The sequence below is a fragment of the Sebastes umbrosus genome, chromosome 11, assembly GCF_015220745.1.
Source record: "Sebastes umbrosus isolate fSebUmb1 chromosome 11, fSebUmb1.pri, whole genome shotgun sequence".
In the NCBI taxonomy this organism is placed as follows: domain Eukaryota; kingdom Metazoa; phylum Chordata; class Actinopteri; order Perciformes; family Sebastidae; genus Sebastes; species Sebastes umbrosus.
In genome coordinates this window covers 5,225,153-5,249,696 of record NC_051279.1, presented here as the reverse complement: position 1 = coordinate 5,249,696, position 24,544 = coordinate 5,225,153, and the positions used below count along the sequence as shown (strand labels likewise).

At 38.9% G+C, this 24,544-nt stretch overlaps 1 protein-coding gene across 3 annotated transcripts; it reads left to right on the top strand.

The window, feature by feature from the left end:
* Positions 1-138: 138 nt before the first annotated feature.
* On the top strand, positions 139-24,368 carry fli1rs (Fli-1 proto-oncogene, ETS transcription factor-related sequence). 3 transcript variants are annotated; one of them, XM_037784915.1, is made up of 10 exons: positions 139-156; positions 9,222-9,418; positions 10,835-11,001; positions 16,173-16,376; positions 17,514-17,591; positions 20,043-20,111; positions 20,272-20,334; positions 21,987-22,034; positions 22,280-22,366; positions 22,836-24,368. In XM_037784915.1, the coding sequence occupies exons 1-10, from the start codon at positions 139-141 to the stop codon at positions 23,354-23,356; spliced, it is 1,452 nt and encodes a 483-aa protein (XP_037640843.1). In that variant the 3' UTR covers positions 23,357-24,368. The 3 variants fall into 3 exon arrangements, with proteins under 3 accessions (XP_037640843.1, XP_037640845.1, XP_037640844.1); XM_037784916.1 differs by lacking the exon at positions 139-156 and adding an exon at positions 293-624 and having other exon boundaries at positions 22,836-23,356; XM_037784917.1 differs by lacking the exon at positions 22,280-22,366 and having other exon boundaries at positions 22,836-23,356.
* Positions 24,369-24,544: the final 176 nt, after the last annotated feature.

Here is a 24,544-nt window from a genome sequence, read left to right as displayed (position 1 = left end):
GCAAAAAAAATTGTAACTGCAATGGTATGAGCCATAGAGCCAATGCACCCCTGCATGCATTGAAGTGAGGTTAGAAGGCTAAATTAGCTGCAACATTTACAAAAACGACTAAATGACAAAGACTGCGAGGCTGCTGCAATGGACTGTACGATAAAGGTACGTGTTTAATGGTGTTTTAACTGCTTTCTGCTTGTTGGTGGTGTAAATCCACCCACACCAGAAGCTGAGCTGCAGAGAGAGAGAGTCTCCCCACTCTTTCCTTCTTGTACAAAATTTCCTCTTCCTTCCCGTTCGTGGTTGTATGTCGTCTCTATAATAACACAACTAACCACTACATCTTTACACTCGGATAAATACACTAATTGGTGGCCGGTTCACACTGCGTCAAAGAGGATTTACACTTCTTTTTTTTTTTTACTTCTAATTGTCATTTAACTGGGAGCTCATCTCCAAACTTATCCAAACGCACAAAATTACGCACGGAAAGTGAAATTAACTGTTTTAATAAGGAGATGCTGGATTTTATTTGGTGCCTCACAATAATTAAGGCAGGTGTCCCTGAAGGCACCATGGATCAACTTGGATGCAGTGAGAATCTCTTTATAGGATCCAACAGATGACATGGTATATTTTTACATTTCACACTATTATACAGCTACACATTTGTTTATTTGTTTAGCACAATTTAAGACTATACAACATAACAAAAAATAAATAAATGAATAATATAAAGTGCATGAAGAGGCAAAAAAAAAAAAACACTGGGTTTATCTGAAGCCTCCACATATAGAGACAATGTTAATATAAAGAAATAATAACATCTTCATCATCTCATGGATGAAACACAACATGGTTTCAATTTATTATCTTCTTTAAAAAAAAAAATGCAGAAATAAAGGCCTTCATGTCCGGACTTCGAATCTTCGAATCTTCGAATCTTTTTTAATAAAAGGTAACACTGAAAACTGATTATTGCGCAATGAGAGGAATTGTATTCGATGATTTAGGCCACTATATTAACAAATTCATGTTGTTTTCTAACGAATGTGCGTCTAACATGTAACATTGGCCTGTAGGCTTTTTTATTTTTTTAAATTTCTGTGTTAAAATATTCTTGCAATAATCTCTCCTATAACTTCATTATTAACTACCTGTTCTTAAATTATTATAAACGATGTATTATATCGAATGACTTGATTATTTCAACTAAAATTAATGTCTTATTCAGTTCAATTGTAAAAACTAGAAAATGCATTTTAAAAAATAAAAAAGGCTCCTCAGTAGATTGAGGAACTAATATTTTGTAGCTTACTCTCTCTTGTTTCGTTTCTAAAGAAATATTTATATATATATATTGATGCATTTTTTGACTGTTAAGTCAAACGATTATTTTCGTTATGACATAAAAGGGAGTAGCCTGATTAAAGGACATCCTGTAACTTATTTTAGTCTGTTTAAATGTAGATTTTTTTTTATGTTAGATTTGAGTGTTTTTGGTGTTTAAATGTTGTCTCACATCTTTCTTTTGGGATTTCTTCAGATAGTTATTGTCTATACTGTGTCGCAGCAGCAGATTGTGTGCTGAGGTTATTTTAAGTATAATTTATAGCTGCTAACGGGAGCACTTGTCAGGTGTCGTTATCTGAGCTGAGCAGGCTTCCTGTCTCTAACCTCAGACTTTCCGCACACATATCCGCTCCGTGGACTAGAAAAAAAAAAAGAAAAACATGTCGAAAAGGCAACAAAAGCGTCTCCAGAAAGAAAGAGCCGAAGTGGACAAACTTGAGGCGTTGCTATTGTTTTAACTTTATGCATTGTCCGCTCACACAGGCTGGGAGGAGGAGGAGGAGAAGCTCTCTCTGGGTCTGCAGAGAGAGAGGTCTGCATAGAGGTCTGCAGAGAGAGAGGTCTGCATAGAGGTCTGCAGAGAGAGAGGTCTGCAGAGAGGCCTGCAGAGAAGCCTGTAGAGAGAGAGGCCTGCAGAGAGAGAGGCCTGCAGAGAAGCCTGTAGAGAGAGAGGCCTGCAGAGAGAGAGGCCTGCAGAGAAGCCTGTAGAGAGAGAGGCCTGCAGAGAGAGAGGCCTGCAGAGATGTCTGCAGAGAGAGAGGTCTGCATAGAGGTCTGCAGAGAGAGAGGTCTGCAGAGAGGTCTGTAGAGAGGTCTGCAGAGAGAGAGGTCTGCAGAGAGGCCTGCAGAGAGGTCTATAGAGAGGCCTGCAGAGAGAGAGGCCTGCAGAGAGGCCTGCAGAGAGAGAGGTCTGCAGAGAGGTCTGTAGAGAGGCCTGCAGAGAGAGAGGCCTGCAGAGAGAGAGGTCTGTAGAGAGGCCTGCAGAGAGAGAGGTCTGCAGAGAGGCCTGCAGAGAGGTCTGTAGAGAGTCTTTGGCCATAATTCCTTTCATTTTGCTGCTGCAAATGACTGGAACTCACTACAAAACACGCTCAAACTCAGAGCTCTCAAATCACTCAACATGTTCAAACAAAAGCTGCAACAAGTCATAGTTGACTGCTGTACTTGCTGACCAGCCCTCACTTCTCTCTCTCTCTTCCATTACAATTTTACGAAGAACATCCAGTAATCCACCTTTTTCAGTACTTAGTGTTTATTAATTTCTGACCTATTCATTTACCTATGCTGTTTTTAGCCATTTTCTCATGTCTTGTCATGGCATACTGTATGTTTGTCATACTGTACTGTATCTGTGCTGTTTGTGTCGCTTGTGTGGACTGTGTTTTTATACTCTTGCTGCTGCCTCTTGGCCAGGTCATCATTGTTAATGAGAATTGGTTCTCAATTGATTTTACCTGGTTAAATAAAGGTCAAATAAGAGGCCTGCAGAGAGAGAGGTCTGCAAAGAGGCCTGCTGCAGAGAGAGAGGCCTGCGTGCTGCCATGCAGGCGCCGAGCTGTGAAAACCGCACCGTTGTTGTTTGTGTAGCAGAGAAAAGTGCAGCTGCTCCGGGCCTTTGCAAAATCAGCTCAACTTTTACTTCTGCTTTTCTGCCACTTGCCTCAGACATGGCGAGAACAGAACAGAGAGGGCTGAGCCTTTTGCAACAACTTCTATCCATATGGCCTGTTATTGGAGGCTACACCTTGTTTTGTGAGAGTTTCAATCCAGTTTTACTATCCTCCTGTATAGCCTTGTGATAGGAGTTGACACCCATTTGACATCTTCATTTAAATATTCTTCCATCTGGAATTTTGTGGTGTAGACCCAAATGTGAACAGAAGCTCAGTAACAAACTATTTTACTTTCTAGAAACACAGATGGTAAGTGAATGGTAGCCTATACTGCTGTTAATAGTCACATTAGTTCAGTATCCATTTAAAATTTCACCTATAATCTCCATCAGTCCAGGGCAAAAAAAAACATGTTTTAGGATGAACAAAAGAGCATGAATGAAATGAGGATTAGAAAGCTGCATTGCACTTCAACTGTAGATGATAATGACACAAAAAATTGGCACCAAATCAGCTTCTTTTAACATATTGCTATATAGGGCTGTCATCGACCGAAGAAATTTTCAATCGACTATCACTTAAACAATTTTGTTAAATAAATTAGGTGATTTAATCGACGGATCCGTAAAACTGAGTTTATCCACAAAGAATCACACAAAAGCACCACTTTAAATCGTGTGTTTGCCAGAGATGTGCTCATAACTTTTCTTGGAAAATAAGTCATTCAGCACGAAAAAAGCCACAAAAAAAAAACGACTAATTGACTAAATCGTAGCCAACTAAGACCAAAATGACTGATCAGTCGACTCATGGGGGCAGCCCGACACATTACAAGGCTATTAATCATGTAATTGGTGCATACAAGAAAGTATGTTAACTACATCCTTGGTTGCAGTTTAGCTTCCCAACCTTCTTGGCTTGTGGCCCCTTTAAACTAAACTATTTCTTATTGCGGCCCCACAGGTTGCATATGTCTGCCTGTAATTGAGACTAGTTCATCCAAAAAGCATTTTTCCCCTTGTTTTATTAAAAAAGAAAGTAAATTTTGTGCATCAGAAATTATTATTTTTTTCTTCTCTCCTGTGTTGCTAGCATTTTGCGACCCCTCAGATTTCTCCCGCCACCTGTCGGGAACTACTGTTTTTTAGGTCATCAGTAGAGCTGAAACGATTACTTGATTGACAAAAAAAATTGATCTGCAACTATTTTGACAATCAATTAGTTGTTTGTCATTTTTCAAACAGAAAAAAATTATATTTCCAGCTTCTCAAATGAGAGAATAGTTTGCTTTTCCGTGTCATCGTAGAAAACAGAATATCTTTGTTTTAACATTTGATGACGTCAACTTGGCGTAGAGAAGATTTTTCACTGTTTTCTGATGTTTCACAGACCAAATGATCAGCCGAGATAAAAATCGTCAGATTAATCAATGCTGGAAATAAGTTAGTTTCAGCCCATCAGATGTGGTTCCCAAAATAGGCTCCGGCCAAGCAAAAATAGATCAGTCAAGATGCTGCACCACCTACATTAAGTATAAGATTATATCTAACACCAAAAAAAACTTCACTTAACATGTTGTTTTTTCTGAACAAATTAATTTAAAGTCCCTGGCATTACAAAATAAGAACCTTTGGGCTTTAAAACAGGACCAACACGGTTGATTCATTACATACCAACTTATATTATCTCATTCAGGCTGTGTTGTAATATCCCTTTAGATTTTTTTACCAAAAAATACTTTACAAAAAGGTAGAAACATATAGTTGGAGCTGTTAAAGTGCATCTAAGGTTATGGAATCCAAGTCAAACATGGTGGTGTTGTACTTGTTTTCCTTTTAGTTAAAGTGTAAATCTAACAAATTGTTTGATAAAGATATAAGAAGTATGACTGCCATGTCGTAAACATCACGCTCTGAGCTCTTGGTTTGGGCAAGACTGCATGATGCAACCCGCAAAAGCTGCTGACTTAAAGCCGTGTCAAAAGTTTTCCGTTCAGGGCTTCATGTTTGTGCTCTCACAGCCAGTGACAAGTGTTTACTATCAAACTGAACACAACCGGTGTAAATTTTTAGGACATCGAGGCACAAGCACATCATCAGCCTCAAGAAGGTCATGTTTTTAAAAAGTTGTTTTGTGTCACTGAGCAACAGGCTGAAACTCATTGAACAGGAAGTCAGTTGTGGCATTAGCGGTCAGGCCACATTGGGTATATTTGTATCAGTGTGCAGAGAGAGAGAGAGAGAGAACGAGAGAGAGCAAGAGAGAGGGAGAGAGCGCAAGGGGAAGACAAAGAAAGAGCGGGAGCGTGTGTTTGCGGTTGTGAAAGCATGAGTTTGTCACTGAATGTACAAAACTAAAGATGACACGCGGCTGCGAGTCACGATAATATCGACAGTTTTGAGTGCTGAGCACCAAAAGACTTTTTTTTTAAATCATCTTTTAACCTCGACATGGAAAGTATTCACTATCATGTCTTCTCATGAGAATTTTATCAGTCAACTGTTTCACTTCTGCACCAGAGAAAAGAGCCTATAGGCACTCAGTGTGTGAGAGGAAGACTGGGGGAAGGAGGACAACACGACAGAAGTAGAACAAAGCTGAAGAAGAAAACAGGGAGTGCGGTCAAAAGAAAGCTGAGCAGGACAATATGAAGTCCTGCGAAACACTTTAGTCACGTGACAAAAAATGTATTTTTAAAAAACATTTTAGCTTGTTGTTAGCATAGACAATTAGGGCTGTGTTCCAAATCGCATACTTTTTGTTTTTAGTACATAGTGCAGCTGCGCTTACACAATACGTTCTGTAGCATGCAGTACGCACACGATTGGGAAATACTACTTTGCATAACATTATGCCTTGACCTTTGACCCTCTTGCATACATATATACGCTGCACAGAGGATTGTGGGTCAGAATAGCCAGAAAAGCATGCTGGCTTGCATACTGCAAAATGCGACCGGATGTAGCAGAATATCCTGGTATTTTTGGCATACTGTGCATTTGACATACTACTGTATATATTGGGACATACTGAATCATTTTCTGGCAAACTAAATAATATGGTAGTATGGGTATCTGATAAATTGCCTTTAAGTGATGTCACTTGAGTCAGCGTCTGTTGGGGCTGAAGACTACAAGTTTGAAAATGAAAAACAATCTGGAGGTATGGCCTTGAGGCTACATTAACTGCTACTGGCATAACATACGCGAATCTCTAACCAAACTATAGACTGTATATAAGAAGTGGACTTAGTCGCCGTGACGTCACCCATTGGTTTGTGGACTGCCGTTTTGAAGCCTCGAGTTTAGCATTTTAGCCTTCGCCATTTTGTTTTTTTTGCAACCAGAAGTGACACGAGAGGGTGGAGCTAAGTACAACCGAACGCTGAATAAGACATTTTTTAGGCGACCAAAATGTTACACTTAACTTTCATGAACTGAAAACACACTGTGAAAGGGTTAAAGTTGTAAGACGGAAACACGGACAACTCCCAGACCGGACAACGCCGTGGTAGCGACCTGTCAATCACGAGGTAGCCACGCCCTAAAGCATCCCCTGCTTTAATAATTTACTAAATAAACATCATGCTGTATTGAAGAAGACTTGAAACCAGCGATTGAGACCATAAACTCATGTTTACAATGTTTACTGAGGTAATAAATCAAATGAGAAAGTAGAGTCATTTTCTCATAGTCTTCTATACAATCAGACTTCTTTTTGCAACCAGAGGAGTCGCCCCCTGCTGGCTGTTAGAGAGAATGCAAGTTTAAGGCACTTCAGCATTGGCTTCACTGGTGGCGAACAAGTTGCATTCTGGGTAATGTAGGCGCCGATTTATAAAAAAGGTAGAAAAATGCATAGAATAAAAAAGAGAACATTGGTTTCTTTGTAAACAGTCCATCGAGAGTTAAACAAAGTTAAAGGAGTACAATGGCACGTTTTTTGATTCGCAACATTATTTTTTTTTTCCAACTAAAACCTTTTTCTTCAAATAAAGGGCGTATCCATTACACAGCAGCAAATGCTTCATGCAGCAACAGCAGCAGGTTATTGAAATCCCACGCACACTACTGACTTTTCTATCAGTTTGTTTGCAGCCTCGAGGAAATGCCAAACTGTGTGCCACGCATTAAGATGTGGTTTGCAATGCTCGGGCAACAATTGAGCTAAAAAAAAACACACAGGCAAACAACAAACACAATGCAAAGGCGGCACTTCAATCAAGGCTATAGTCTTCTTGCTGTCCAACGAACCCGACCCCCTCTCCTCCCCTGACCACAGGCCTTTAGGGTTGTTTTCCAGCTTTAAAATGACCCACATTTTTACACCGTGCCCCCCCCTCCTCCACCATTTCCTCTCCCTTGGCCTGTGCCAAAAGGTTCCTCTGCACATGGCGGCCAGGTTTCCTGTAGGCCACTGAAAAAGCACGGCACTGACGTACGAGGCCCAAAGACAATGCTCAACTCCTCTAAACAAACACGCACTTGCACCCACTTAGACTGCCGTGGTCGCATCACACATGCACACACTTAATGTGAGCAGCAGACAGAACAACAGGTCCGGCGTTTTTTGCCCTCCCGAGTGCGTGGGATGAAAGTGCCATCTTGGGGTGGTTTTGAGGCCTCGTTGTAGGTGCTGAACACAGGAAGACGGACTTAAATCTCGATTAGACTCCACCTTAAGCTAACCCCCCCTCCTGCAACCCCAATCCTAACGACAAAATAAAACTGTGGTTAAGGTTACTGATGTTAAGATTAGACAGCATCCTGACTGCCTGAACAGTTTACTCATGATTCACTCCTGAGTACGAAGTAGTTTGATAACCTCCAATCCAGTGGTGGAATGTAACTTGAGTAAAGTATATTTACTCATGTACTGTAATTAAGTACAATTTTGACACTACTACTTGTACTTTACTTGAGTATTTTGTGCTACTTTCTACTCATACATTTCAGAAGTAAACATTGTACTTTTTACTCCACTACATTTACTTGACACTTCGAGTTACTAGTTACTTTTTAAATGATCAGATTATATGATATGATGCAGGACTATACTACTAATCTACCCAGTAGTATACAAAGTATCTAAAATTGGCTCCACATTGACGAACATTACAAAGTTCTTACGTGTTTTCGTTAGTAAATAAAACAGAACCATATAATATTCTATGATAATATAACACTGAAAGGAACCATTCTGCATAATGACTACTTTTCATACTTTAATTACATTTTGCTAATAAAACTTTTATACTTTACTTAGGTAACAATCTGAATTAAAGACTTTCACTTGAAATGGAGTATTTTTAAACTGTGGTATTTCTACTGCTCCTATCTCTCTGGTTGTTTAGATGAAACATATTCAATGCAATTCCACTCAATCTTAATGTTAAGGTCTTATCTTTGAAGGTTAGAAAATAAAACATTAGACCAGAAGATTGTCAGTTTGAATCTTGACAAAGCTAGGAAAAACTTTGAGTGGAGAAAAGTGAATGCAAATTGGTCCCAACTCTCAAAATCTACTATTCAAGTACCTCTGATCAAGTCAAGAGCACTGCTAAAATGGAGTCAGTGCATTCAATAACAATTACAAGAAAAACATACAGAACAACACATTAATATCCACAAAATTAGGAACAGCTAATCTTTATGTAGCTCTACATATTTATAATATTCCATGAATATAAAAGTATACAGCAGAAAGAGGTAATTCATTCTTCAAATGCATGTAATATCAGTTTTGTTACTTTTTTTAATGCATAGATAATTCTCACTAAAAGCATTAAAGTCAGGCTTTTTAACAAGCCTATTATCCAGTGTTGGTGGTTCATTCTGTAACGATTTACAATGTTTTTTTGCTGTTACAGTGAATAGTTTAAGCGGATATGATTTCCTTTCCTTTTTTGGTATATCCTCTGCAAACTATGGTTATTGAGTTTGTGATTCACAACCATATTGCATAAGAAAAGGGACAACATTTAGTCCTTCATTAGAAATGTTGGATGATGTTTTCCTGTTAAAATGAATAAAAAAAAATGAAATCTGGTTATATAAATTTGAGAAAAGTTAAATTGTTGAATCTTTAAAGTCTGTTGTGATGTTATTATTACTCCTACGGCTCCTCTGAGGTTTTACTTCTGGTCACTGAAAGCATCTTAGGTAGAATAAACTGAGTCTGCATGTGGAAAAAGACAGTTTCCACAGGTTGTGACCCGGCACATTAATGGCAGACATTGACCGCTGTGTCTCTGTTGAACAGGAAGCGCTGTCCGTGGTGAGTGAGGATCAGCCCATATTCGAGCCGCCCTACGCCGCAGTGCACATGAAGGCCGAGATGACGTCGCCCGGCGGGTTCAGCCAGGCCTCCAAGCAGAGTCCCGAGTCCACCGAGCCTGAGTGGGTGGGGTCAGCGGCGCAAAACCCTGGGAAAAGAGGCGAACACGTCAATGGAACCAGGTGAGTCAGGGCAGGCCGAGGCCACAGGGGAGCACAGGTTCCCGGACTATCTGACGGTAGATTTGTCACGATCCGTGTCAACATTCTGGGTTTTTCCAGACCCTAAAATGTTTGTTTATTGTTCTCTTACCAAATGCAACCCTGCGTCCCTTGTTGTTTTCCATTACCATCCATCACAGGTGGAAATGTTTGAATTCCAGATGAAGTAATTTTGGTGTTAGTTTCGGTGGAAGTTCCCAAGTACATTACAGATAAAGCCAGGTTCAAAATTCTTGTTTCATTTTGTTGACATATTAGAGTCAAATGTTTTTACAGAGGGAATTTTGGATATGATCTGTTTTTATCACTCCATCAATTTAGAAAATACTGTCAATTTCACCATGTATTTAGTAATAAAATGTTCTTTAAATCAGGCTACGAATGATACATGAACAAACCCTTCTGTAAAAACCTTCAGCATATAAAGATGAATGAAAGTGGAATGTTTGGTGGATGTAAGAGCTACTGAAGTGGAGATTTCTGGCTCAGAGTCTGAAAAAAAAAACGAATTTTGAGAAAATAGCCTTAAAGATATGGATTGTAAAATTCCATAGATTTAGCTAGACACTACAGGTGAAAAGGGTAAAACAATAATGTAAATAATAGATATCACCATGAAACTTCCACCATTGATTACTTACATTAAGACAATTATTTTTTGCATTAGAAGTTTTTTTTTAATTTGAAGTTTAAATGGGCAAATGAGGCATTATATTAAGATCACTTTTGGTGAATTTAGGAGACATCTACTGATGCAAATAGACAAAGTAGTAAAATAAACATCTAAATGTGTGAAAAGGTGTTTTCTTTCCACTAATGTGAAAACAGACATGTTATGGAAGCAAAATAGCCCAAACTCTCAAAATTGATCAGTGCATGAAACGATGTGTCTCATATTAAGCAAAGGATCTGAGTACTTCTTCCACCGCTGCTACATGGATGTTTTTTCAGTGTTTTTTCTGAGGTATAACTAGTCTTTAAATAAAAATTAGTTTGTGTGGTGCAAACCATTTTAATTAGGTGATTCTTAAAACCTCCACTTAGTAAACACACTTTAACTAGGCTAAGTTTGAAGTTATATAGAGCTGGTGCAGCCAGCTCCATGTTACCACCAGTCAACTCTTTATAGACCTTTTCAATGGAATTGTGATGGTGTGAAACAGTTTGGGACTAAATGTATCTCTTATCAGCTACAGATATTAGCAAACAGTGCAAGAGGAAATAAACTTGTACCCAGTTGAAAGCCACAGTTAACGTGTCATTATTTGAAAAGATAGCGGTTCTTAGAAGTGTACTGGCACTGAATAACATTTACAAGCTTTATAAGATATTTTAATTTTCAAATTACACTTTTCTCCTGCTTTTCTCCTCTAATAGCCGTGAGTCTCCCGTGGACTGCAGCGTCACCAAGCGTTCCAGACACATGAGCAACGACGGGGCCCCGATGTCGTACCAGGCCTCGTACCCGGAGCCTCGCGTCAGCCCCCAGACGGCCACCCCGCCCAGCAGCGCCACAGAGGAGAAGAGGGTCATCGTGCCGGCAGGTGAGCTGAGTCACTCAGTCGCCCTCCGTCGTCACACAAGACCGACGCCATTACAACACAGTTTCCCAAGAACTGGCACACACACTGAGCTTGTGCAATATATCAATAACTGAATCAGAGATGAGCACAGCGTGTGTTTTCCCCCAAACTACTACTACTACCACTACCAACTTCTACGCTTGCAGTGCCACAGTTAAACAACAGCAGATTTCTAGTTGTCTGGTTGAGCGTGACATCAGGGTTTAAAATAAATGCTATTTAAAAAGTGTGAAGTCAGTGTAGCACTTAAGACTGATGTTAACAAGAGAGAGATCAAGCAGGACAAGCTGTGTGATGAGCAGGTGTGGACTATAAGAAAGTTTGCTCCGGCTGGTGGGCGGTGCTTGGCATTTCCTCAACTTGATCTCAACATGGCGGCAACGTCACAAACTTTCTCATTTTACAGCTAAACAGTACACTACAAGAAGTTTCTGAAAACATCTGAGGAGAGAAATAGGCATTACAGTAACAGAATATTGATTCATATTTGATCAGCGCTGCCTAGTTTGACCGTTTGATCGGAGTTCACGAGTGATTGCGACGGCAGACTCCAGATCAGTTCTGACTGGTTGTTTTCCTCTAGTCTGTGAAATCTTGCAGATGCCATTAGGAGTGTACTACTGTCAGAATATAGTGACCATTTTATAAAAATAACTTTTTTAAATTCTGCTGCAGCTGTAGAAACACATCAATACTAATACTAGCAGTTCTACTGTGTTAAATATAATGTGTATTAATCCGCAGCTGAAAATAGTCCCCAAAGAATGCACTATTTACTCCTATTTAGGTAACTGTTAAAGAAGACAGTGTCCATCTGTTTCAGGAAGTTATTAAGCCTCTTAAAAATATGAAGCTTTACATGTGTTTCTCATTTTTAAAGATTTACATCTTGGAACGAGTGTCACAGGAAGTCAAAGTATTGAGAAGCGGATGAAGGCGTTATCACAGGGTTTGTTGACAATATGAAAAAGTATAGAATAACATCAGCCTTATCTTTAAAACATAGGAGACATAGAATATCCTTCAGTTGAATATGAACGTGATGACAAAACAGGAACAATGTGTTATATGTTATAGACATTCAAGGTAAAAAAAAAAAACTGTTCAAAAACACTGAAAATAACACCATGGCACTGGAGTTCAAGTCAAAGTTGCAAAGCCTTGAATTAAAATATTCTGTGTGATCCAGCTGCTCATATTTGGTCCAAACCAACTTTTGCTGCAGGTGAACTGTGAGCAGTGGGTTTCCCTTTTTTCTTTGCAGGGAAAATCACTGACAAACAAGTTGGGAGTAAAGACCGCGATGTGTCACTACTATCTGAGGAGTCATAGTCGAAGTTTAGACAACATACTGTCCATATCTTTCATCCTCGCTCTGAATCACTTGGTCCAAGCATCTAAAAACTACCCTCATGACATGTTTTACGTTCTCTCTCTTGCACGGTTCCCAAACTGTTATCACCCTTAAGAGACTCATTACATAAGCAGTTCAAAGCAGCGCGTTTCAGTGAGTCAGTCTCTCTGGAGGCATCCCACCTCAGACGACTTAAAAGTCAGCTTTGTGGAATCCGACGAGATTCATCAATGAGTCACCGGCACCGAGTTATTCTGCTTCATAATACACGGATGTTGCATCACAGAGGCATGTGTTAATCAAGGACAATCGGGGCAATGAGGGTGTGGTTGCTTCTGTTCGCGGCCTAATATTACGGGCAATTCACAGTCATTGTTTGCTACTGGAAATGAGCGTCCTTTCCTGAATCAGACTAGTGATATATTTCAGCGCCGTAACAAGACATTGAGATCAATTTCAACCTAAAATGTAGTTATTAAAAACTTACAAATGTCTCATCCTTCGGATAGGACACAACTGTACAAAATATGATTAAAAAAATACCTATGAATGTAAACACATATGAGATTTTTTTTTTATCATTATGTGCCTGGGCAAAGTGAAACAGTGCCTTAGATTTAGTACTGCAGCAACATCTTTTCATTCATAATACAAAAGTGATTCAGTATCAACCTTGTCCTCCAAGAAATTATGATCATTTATAAACTGTTAATAGAATATTTACCTAACCTTCAACCAGTTCCTGCGAGTTACCTTAACATAACCATTAAAGTTGCTATGTGCAGATATTGTCCTGCAAAAGCAGAGATAGTCAAGATGTATAGAAAACAAATTATGTTGATAAAACTTCATTATGTCAGATAAAGAATTTATAAAGGACAGGGTTGATGTAGAATGTAGAAAGGATTTCTAATGTAATATGGTAGAAGAAAGGAAATGTACAGCAATGAAATATAATGCAACTTATAATGTAATATGACAGCAAATAGTTCTTTTACCAGACCAGTTTTTAGAATTAATAATAAAATAAACTGTATTATGAAAAATGTTTCATTAAATACAATAATGAAACAAGAGTGCTTCAATAACTGAAGGGCACTCAGAGAGCGCAAACCTCCACCAAGGCCAAATGCCTTATCAATGCCCGCAATGTTAACAAAAGTGAAAAATAATTGGTGTATCCACCCCGGTGATTCTTCCCTGGCCCATGCTACACCCTTCCACCAAGTTTCATGAAAATCGGGCCAGTAGTTTTTCCATTATCCTGCTGACAAACAAACAAAACCAAATTTGCACATTTAAAAAACAAAATAAAAAAAACATAAGTAAATCACATTTAATGTTTTTAAGACCTCAACAAAGAAAATGTAATACCTTTTCCACATCAGAACAAATGCATATATTAGGGCTGGGCAATATTTTTTAAACCAATTACGATGTTAATATATTTATTTTTCCAATATTGAAATACAGTACATCTCCATCTAGCAAACATATGCAAAATTGCATTTAAAATGATCAAAATCAAAATGCAACAAATTATGTTCCACTGTTATGCATTACATGAAAAAAAAAAACTTTACATGTCTAAAACAAAACATTTACCAATTAATTTTGTTAGCTTTTAATTGCAGTTTTCTTGAAATCCCTAATTTGGACGACAGAAATGTGTAAAACAATATGCAATACAATATAATTGCCCAGTCCTGATGCACACAAACACTTACAGGGTTGTGAAAACCACCACAAATGACAAATATCACCCTTTCCTGAAGACCCCTGGGGCTGGCTTCAGTTTAGCATTATCGGTAATTATTTGTTTACTTCCTGCTACCTTCAGGGAAATCGCGAGAGCAGGTGGAGAGCCGGGCCAAAAGAGAAAAATGCAAATCTAAATTGTGCGTGTCAATGTGATTTCGGCATCATCTTTCATAAATAAAAACAAGAATTTAGAAATCTAATTCAAGGCTTTTTAAGACTTTTTAAAAAGGTGCCACAGTTTCAAACTGTTGAAAGATGATTTTTAAAACTAAAACTATAAAAAGCACATGTCAAAAAATTTGTGTGAGAGTCTTTTTTATTAAAGAAACCAACAGAGCAGCATCTCTCATCATGTAAAAGACCAGTATGACCAAACACTAGACAGCTACAGTAAAGGATGATTTACATGTTTCCAACCAACAAAATGCAGCATGGAAGCACTCAGGTCTCAGATTTGGTATTAAGTATTACAGCCAGCTATAACTAGTATATAAAGACATGTTTTAAGATATAAAAATTATCTGCTTTGAAAAAGAATTTGTGTCTCATATGGTTTAATTAATTACAAAAAAGTTCAATTAAAGGTCCCATATCATGCTCATTTTCAGGTTCCTACTTGTATTTTATGTTTCTACTAGAACATGTTTACATGCTGCAATGTTAAAAAAAAAACTTTATTTTCCTCATGCTGTCTGCCTGAATATGCCTGTATTTACCCTGTGTCTGAAACGCTCCGTTTTAGCGGATTTTGACGGAATTGCAACAGAATTGGGTCACCTTGGGTCCATGTGTACTTCCTGTCAGCTGATGTTATTCACATACACTGCAACAGCAAATAAACTGGGACACATTTAGAATGTTTACGTTTAAAACCGTGTAATGATCTAAATATTGTATATTTGTGACATCACAAATGGACAGAAATCCTAACGGCTTGTTTCAAACACAATTTCTGAATACGGGCTGTGTGTATTTCTCTGTATATTGAGTGCTTTGATAATTTAACAGTATTTATAAAGCACCTAAACCTGTTTTATAATATGAAAGACATTTTTACAATATGGGACCTTTAAAGGTGACCACAGAGAAACTTTCCTCCTTCAGCAGATGAATGTTCTGGAGTCAAACTACTCTGCACAGAAATCATTCTGCACCAGTGAAGGTGAAGAAACAATAAGCAGAACACATTTTTTGAATGGAGGGGGACTTTCAGTATTTGGAAACCCATTATGTAAATGATACAAGTTTGACCAAAGTAATTTATGATAATTTCTGCTCGACTCCTCTTCCTGCAACTTCAACAACTTCCTGTTTGTGGCATTTTAAAAGCCAGAACTGCATCAATTGAAATATAAAGCGTCCTTGAGTTTTTTGAAAGGTACCATATATGTCCAATTTATTATTATTATTATTATTATTATAATAAAAGCCCAGATAGTATGTGCAAACTTTAGCCAAAAAAAACAGATGTGTCAAACTCGATTTCACTAAGGGTCACATTGGGAAATGAGGATCACATCAAGGGCCAGACATATAGTTTATTGACATGCTTTTATTTAATCGAAAATAAATAAATTATATTGTTGCATGTCTTCTCACATAAAATTTGGTCCACATAAAGCCCTAAAAAAAGTCAACAAAAGTTGCTTAGCCATCACAGCATTTAGTCAACCATTATAATGCATTATGACTACAAGTAGGATAGAGCCAACTCACAACAAGCTATTTCACATGCCTGAATATGACAACTGAATGGTTTTGTGGGATATTTAATAAAACTAAATATGTATAAATAATAAATACGTCCTGATGTAAAAGCAAAATAATTAATCTTATTTTTGCACTTGCCCATATTTCTACAAGTCGCCCGTTCCATAGGCCTGACTACGACAACTCAAGTGGGAAAATTTATTGAGGGCCTAAGTGATATGCAGGGCCGGATCAAAATTTGCGACAAAGTGAGACACTGTTATAAATAAATCAGTATTTCCGATCATTTTTGTGCTTCTGATGGCAGATCCAGAGGTTTGGACACAGGACCACGTGCGGCAGTGGCTGGACTGGGCCATCAAGGAGTACGTCCTGGAGGAGGTGGACGTCATGCTCTTCCAAGCGCTGGACGGCAAGGCCCTTTGCAAGATGACCAAGGAGGACATGATGCGTCTCACGTCGGCCTACAACGCAGACATCCTGCTCTCGCACCTCAGTTACCTCCGACAGAGTAAGCCTCGCCTCGTGCCAGATCTCTCTCTCGCTCTCTCCAGCTGATAACATTGTTAAGTTCTCCTCGCCGAACTGACTTCAACAATGTAAAACGTTTTTCATTGTTCTGTGGCCACAAGTATTTTACCTGCACGTAAGCAGGGCCAGAAACCAAACCGCAGAAAGATACAGTATGTGGCGCTGAAATGATTCGACAATAACAGACAGATAGTCAATGGACATAAAACTGATCAACATTTTTGATGATAAATCAATCAAACAGGTAACTGATTAATCAAAAACGACAAACATTTGTTGGTTCCAGCTTCTCAAACGTGAGGATTTGTTACTTTTTTCGTTGCAAAGTTGAATGTTTGGGACTGTTTATTGGAAAAAAACAAGCATTTATTAAATGTCACTTTGGCCTCTTGGATATTGTGATGTGTTTTCTGAAATTATATACATATATATATACATATATATATATTATATACTTGATGGTTAATTATTACTCAGGAAAATAAAGCAATTGCCCTAAAAATAGTACTGCATGTGAATTTGTTGAATTTTTAGACTTTACTATTGTCCTTTATTTTGAAATTTGATTTATTTCGACAAAATAATTATAACACCTTGCAATACAGTACAGATGAACTTAATGATATTGAGGCTGGAAGAACGTGATATCAATTTGAGGCTGAAGTTTGTCGAGTTGTTAACCGAATTTTCCTGTCCTCATTAAGTGTTGTGACCACTGTTCCTCTTTGCTAACGCAGGTTTCCTGTATTTGGCATACTATATGTCGTCATGATTTCTGATTACATAAGTTTGCAGTGTTATTGCTTCTGCAAACCCGCGTTAAAAATGCAGCTAAAGAGGACAGTCTAGTCCAGTTTTCAAGGTAACATTACGACATACAGGGGGTGGACAAAATGATAGCAACATCTTACAATATAGTGCAATCCAGTACTACAGTAACAACTCAAATTGAGCCCTCAACAGAGTTCAATCAACACCTCTCTCGTCTTTCAGTGTCTATACTTTTTTTCAAAATACTGTTCATGACACTCACATTCTACTCTAGTATGGTTGATTTCCGTTGTTTCCATTTTAAGAGAATATAATCTTGACTTTTTGTTTTGTTTTTTTGCTTCAGGTAGCCCTACATTCTCGTACTCCACAACTCCCACCAACACCACGCCACCACAACAACCCAGACTACAGGTGAAAGCAGGTGAGATCATCCACTCCATTTAAAAAGGCCCCGAAAACCTCTTTTCTCAATCAGATTCTTGCTATGAGTGAAGGGGTCCTACGTGAACACACTATTTTCTGTCCTCTCACTGGTTTTGAGGAAGCAGGGTTCAGTTAGAATTCAGTTCAGTTGGGATGTCACATATTTCTGTGCACCAATCACAATTTAGCAACATTTTAATGAATACTGATGACAGTCGTGGCTTCTCTGCTCGTATCGTCCTTCAAATCTGACCAAAGTTCTGATGAAGCAGATTAGCTTCAGAGTTTTTTTTAGGTGTTAACTTCTTCAGAATTAATAACTTTGTTAGCAAACAGCATCCAGCAGTTACGAAGCAACATTATTATTCATTTGGAGTTGTGTTTCTGGCCACCTGCTGAGTGGAAGTTCACTCTCTTTTAGCTCTGTTTTTGGTCTCCACCAACTCCTGAGGGAATTATCTGGCTCTTATCTCTCTTACTGTGTCTATTTACTGTTTGGTGCTGTGTAGATAGTGCACAGCGGGCTTTTTAGTGTTTTTTTCGCTGAAAATAGCTGCTATACAGCTAAACAATGAGCTGAATTTGCTACAAAGCGACAGATTCAGGTGATAATTCTCTGTAGGTTCATATAAGCAACCCTTTTCACATTGTCAACTAATACTTTGGCATTTAAAAATATCAATTATCGTCAAAAAGTGAGAAGTTTTAAGGGGCTTTAAAGTCATGAGGAGATAGTTCTTCTATGCTTTAAAAAATATAGTCCCAGTTTAGAAAGGATGTTAGGGTGGGACTTGTTTTGAAATTGGACTGTTTGCAATGTTCAAGTGATTCTTTAAAATTAGGCCACTGCAACAAAACTATGTAGATGAGAAATAAAGGGGAGTTGTGAGTTTGTCACTGGTGAGGGAGTTTTATTTCTTTATTTCCAAATATAGTTTTTAGATTTCAATGTAAATATTTGTAAAGTTTCTTCTTAGTCATGATTATCATACAGAATAAGCAGTTAAACATCAATTACATTCCTTAAAATGTAGTGGTGGAAAGTGAATAAGTACATTTACTCAAATACTGTAAGCAAGTACAATTTTGAGGTACTTATACTTCAAGTATATCCATCTAATGCTCTTTATGCGGGAATATTTTACTGCACTACATTTATTTGACATCTGGAGTTACTAGATATTTTCAATACATAAAAACATATAAGTTTATAAAACACATTGTAAAGATTAAACCAGTGGTTCACACCTTTCTGGCCTGTTATCTCACAAAAAAGCAGTGTGTATTTGGGATCCCTCGTCTTGTTTCACATGTCTATTAGTTGTTAGAAGTTCCACCAAAGAGACATTTCCCCTCTAAACTTCTAACATGGTTTCATGCAAATAACTGTTTGAGGCCCAAAGAGGTCAAATTATTCAATATTTCACACAAAAAGCAAAGATTAGAGAAAAGTCACCAACAAATATGGATATAGTCCACCAGACTAAACTACCTAAATGTATATTAAGTAGTTAAAAGTAGGTCCACATCAACCAGCTACAACAGTAAAATGATACTTACACATTAATTAATCTGTATCAACAATAATGTCATATATAATAATATATCAGTCATGGGGGGCATTTTCCTGCAGCACGAGTACTTTTGATATTTTAAGTACTTTTTTGCTAATGATACTTATTTTACTTAAGCATGCGCTTCAATGCAGGACTTTAGTATTTAGTATTTGAGTATTTTTACATTGTCGTATTGGTACTTTTACTTAAGTAAAGGATCCGAGTATTTCTTCGTTATGATATTTGACACATAAGTGCCAAAATAGGTGAATAAGTGACTTTTCATTCCACAATGACTTAAAGACTTTACTCAATATGATCAAAACAAAAGTGTTTTTCTGAAACACTTTTCTTTCAGTAATTCAGTATTTCATTAATCATACTGTTGAGATCTGTCTGAGTGTTTCTGGGTGTGATTCAAAGCTCAGAATTCAGGGTCGCATCACAAAAAAAAGAGCAAACTACTTGAATGATTTGGGGATTTAAAAATAAAGTGTTGAGTTTCGGAGCTGTGTTACATAGTTTCAAGAGTCAAAAAGGTTCCTTGGCACCACACTGGCCGTAGTTGACAAAAGTTTGATGAGTCCAAAACTCAACAGCCAGTTTCAGACAGGAAACAGCTGCACCGGCGCAGGAAATGGGGGGTATGGGTCCTGCTCCTGGGACACAATTCACAATCTTGTGGCGACAGGGGTGGCCCGGACAAAAGAAACTTTTTGGGTCATCTTCAGACCTCCAAACTCTTATCGTCTTGGTCTCGGTTTACTGACTTCCTTCCTACTTTAGCTGAACTGTCCCACTGTCCACTTCAAAGCCTTTTTTATGCCACGTGCCAGTCAAAGTCTAGTCTCATCCTTGTTTGTGTGTTTGTGTGTGTGTGTGTGTGTTTGCAGAGAGCGGTTTTGATGAGATCAGCTGCAGGAACAGCTGGCCGGCAAACACCATGAGTGCAGTGCCAAAAGGTATGACAACAAAAAAACAAAGATGATATGAAACTAATGATCATGACACATTTTTTTTCATGCATGAACAACTACTGGTTTTACATAGACATTGTAAGTTACTATAGGCCGCAGATGAGGATCAAACTATTTCACGAGTCATTTTAATTTTGATTTGTAGGTCCCTCCATGGAGCACCAACACAGCTCAAGAGTTACAGAGCCTGCTCCAAGAATTGTGCAAGGTATGACGGCCACTTGTACCAATTATTTTCATATTCATAACAAATGGACCTAAAGTTGAACATTTTTCAACTCTTGGAGATCTGAAGAAAAAAAAAAGGCAAACATGCAGCACTCGGCGCGGAATAGATGCTCAGCGCCTCGTCACGCTCAGTTTTACCGTAGCGTAAATACGAGGCGCTCCCATTGCAAAGAACTAAAAAAATATGCTGGCCTCAGGAAAAAAACGCTTTTGTGGACACGCCTCCCCAAGAGTGAACAGCCATGCTAGCTGCTCTCTGAGGCTGATTGGACTGCCATTAGGTTTGGTGGCATTTAATCATAAACCAAATGACGATGGTGTTAGACGAAAAGTTAAAAGGATCACCAAAGTTGTTACAATCCATTTTAAAATTGTTGAGATAAAAGTAGTGGAACCACAAACTGACCTTGCCATCCCTAGAGCCATGCCGCTAGTCCCTAGTTTCTAGGGATGCACAATATGTTTTTTTATTCAGCACGTATCAATAACCGATAATTACCTGCTTCTCATAGCCGATACAAATAAGGTAACAGATAGTTTCACATTTTTTATTTTAAAACTCATAACCCATAGTTTATGCACATCTGAGGGTAGGAAAGGCTAAGATGTAGCGAGCGAAGATGGATGATTTGATATGTCATAGCTCTGACCTAACCAACTCTAACTGACATCACTATTGTTATCACAACAGAAACAGTTCTGACCCTTCAAATGTTCATTTATTTTTTCTAGGAAAGTACATCGAAAAACTTGTATTGCAAATTTTGCAATTGTGTTCTCTTCCTCTGGAGTTTTCCCAGGGAGTTAGGTTTAGGCAACACAACCACTTAGAGTTAGATGGTCATGGTTGACGTTAACTTCACTGACGTCTCACGTGACTGACGATACCGACAAGTCAAGTGACTAAAGACTGACGTGACAAAATAAGTCAACGTTACTTTTAGTTTCACTTCGGACATGAGCAGCGGTTTCCTGGTTGAAGGTCTTGTGTTTGTTTGACCCATCCAACATCACTCCCGCCCGCCCTGAACGGACTCTAATAACGCTACGGGTGAGTTTACATTGGAGTTAGTTGAAAACCCGGTTTGTGCCTCCGTGAGTCGGTTTCCGATGCCAAGGAGCACTTACCAAATGATAGTATTTGATGAGTTGGGAGTGAGAACGGGTTGGCTTGTTAAGTCAATGAAAGCAATTTGGCTTCGTGTTATCAGCCGATTATATACCGGGCCCGATGTATATCATACATCCCTATCATTTGCAACGCAGAAGCTGCAGTAGCACTTGCTAGGAGAAGGGAATCTCATGTTTTTCATGACAATCAAATACATTGTAGAGGTCCAGAGTTGATATTTCAGTGTACAATAACAGATCATTTGAATCACAATAACAAATCGAAGATGTGGGCTGTGATTTGAACATTTCACTCCAATGAAACGAGCGCTTGCTTCAAGTACTCGCACAACAGATGCTGAATTATGATGTATGTGATGTCAAACAACATGGAAAGATGTTCTATCGAATCCTGAAGGAACTTAAGATGAAATATGGGGTGGATTGCAAACATTAAGGTTAAAAAGTTGAATAAAATAAGAAAGGTGTAAAAAATAATAATATGCCTTTTCTTCTTTACAGACCCGTATCAGACATTAGGGCCCATTTGCAGTCGACTAGCCAACCCAGGTAAGAACCTAAACCACCACAAGATAAACCAACAAGGATGACACAAATGAGGCCTTTACACTGTCTGCTTTGGCAACATGAGAGAAAAGCAAGCAAGGGCTGGCACACATGCTCTTACTTTCCAAAAATGGAGTAAACATCAAGCAACACCTGTTGTGTCAGCAGAATTGCATCATGCTTACACTGAGACGAAATCTGGCTTCCCTCTCACCAAAGTGACTGTTTGCCCTGCTGTTTCCTCACAGAAGGCCAAGCCCTCAGCTCATCCAAGAACCGAACAGGCAAACAAAGTCCATACAAGCTGCCTGACCCCAGCGCTCACAGGCCTGTGGGTAGGTTTCTGCCCCGACGTCTGTCTCTTCCTCCAAGCCACACAGTGAAAAGGTCACATTTGGTGGAAAAATAATAAGCTGACTGAGATGATAGATATGTGTCGTAATACTACAAGGAAAGAAACCCGTCCACAACAAAACTCCAAAGTACTTTGTTTGAAGTGCTCTCCAATGTCCTGGAGTAACCGGACGCATCGAGTGGAATTAAAATCGTTTTGCTTTTATTTCCTTTATTCAAAACTCTATCGTTAATTTTAAACGCTACCTGGTGCTCATGGCTTGATATCTACACACAGATGATTCTATCCTCCAAAATGTTCCAATATTACAAGTGAAAGAATAAAGATGCTTAGAAACAAACGTTTCACACAGCTACTACTGGAAACTGTGTACATTTCCTGTCTTGCTTTGAGTGACCAACCAATGAAGTCCCGATCCCTTAACTCTTCTTCTCCAATTCTCCTCCCAGGTTCGGGTCAGATCCAGCTGTGGCAGTTCCTGCTGGAGCTGCTGCAGGACACCAACAACCACACCATCATCACCTGGGAGGGCACCAACGGTGAGTTCAAGATGACCGACCCGGACGAGGTGGCCAAGCGCTGGGGCGAACGCAAGAGCAAGCCCAACATGAACTACGACAAGCTGAGCCGCGCTCTGCGCTACTACTACGACAAGAACATCATGACTAAGGTGCACGGCAAGCGCTACGCCTACAAGTTTGACTTCCAAGGCATCTCGCAGGCGCACCAGAATCATGCAGAAGGAGGGATTGTTAAGTACCAGACTGAGATGTCTTACGTCCAGCCCTACCACAGTCACCAGCCCAAAATGAACTTCATGGGTGGCCACCCTACACCTATGCCCGTCTCCCCAGGCCAATATTTCAGCCCTCAGTCAACGTACTGGAACTCACCCAACAGCCCCATCTATCCTGGGTCAGCCATGACCAGACATCCCGCCACCCACTCCCACCTGACCTCGTACTACTGAGGACGATGCATGTCACAGCTGAACGAGATAACCCGAGAGAGGAAACCATACGTGATAGAAAACACATTCACTCCATCCAGGAAGCACCTGAGCTGAATCCTGTCTGAAATGAAGGTGACATGACGCAACGGTCTGTTTTTAAAAGGGCATTATGATGTTGGCTTAAGTCACATTCCTTCTTATAAATGGACAAAACGTGAGGGTTAATTAACTGGGAGTAATGGAAAGGATTGGTATTGTACTCTTCCCAAGATTTTTATGAATATACTGATGACACACTGTATTAACGGTTATTCAGATGTTATGAAACCAAGTTTATTTTGTAAGTAGCATGATTTGTAACTGTTGTAAAGACCAAATTTAAAGTCTTAAACTGTGTGAGTAGCATAACGGTTTTGAAACTGTTCTTTTCACTCCATAGGTCGAAACTGCAGTTATCACATTCAATGACCTGACATTTGTAAAAGAGAAATTGTACAGAATGACGGTTATGTAGCAATATAACATTTACTCATGATGTAAAGCTAATAAATGATGCTTGTATCTTACAATTGGCTCCTGAGAGTTTTATCATTTACAAATTATGTACAGAAACGTGTCTTTTTGTTAACTGACAAAATGCTTTACAAGTTTGCATCGTGTTAGACATGCGCTTTTTCCGCTTTCTTGCTCAGAGTTAGAAGATCGGTACCACTCTTATATTTGTCTGCTTAATAATAAGCTACAGCCAGAATCAGGTTAGTTTAGCAGAAACACTACAAACAAAAGGGAAACAGCTAGTGTGACCCTGATCAAAATAACTTCTAAAGCTCACTAATTAACATATTATCTCTAGTTTGTTTAAAGTTAGGGCACAAATGCCCTGAGCAGGGAGTTTCGGTTTTGATTCCCGGCTGGCCGGACCGTTTGCTGCATGCCATTCCCCTGCTCTCTTTTTCCACATGTCCTGTCTCTCTCCGCTATCTCGCTATCAAATAAAAGCATGTAATGCCCAAAATATAATCTAAAAAAAGAAAATAATGCAAAACTAAGCAGCTGTAGGCTTACTATTGCAAGTGACCAATAAAGGCAATCCCGTTTCAGAGTTAGTACCAGCAACTACTATCTCACACATGTAATAATACAGACATCTGCGCAAACATTTACATGGACCTCAAGATTACTGATTTGAGCTTGTTAGGAGTCATG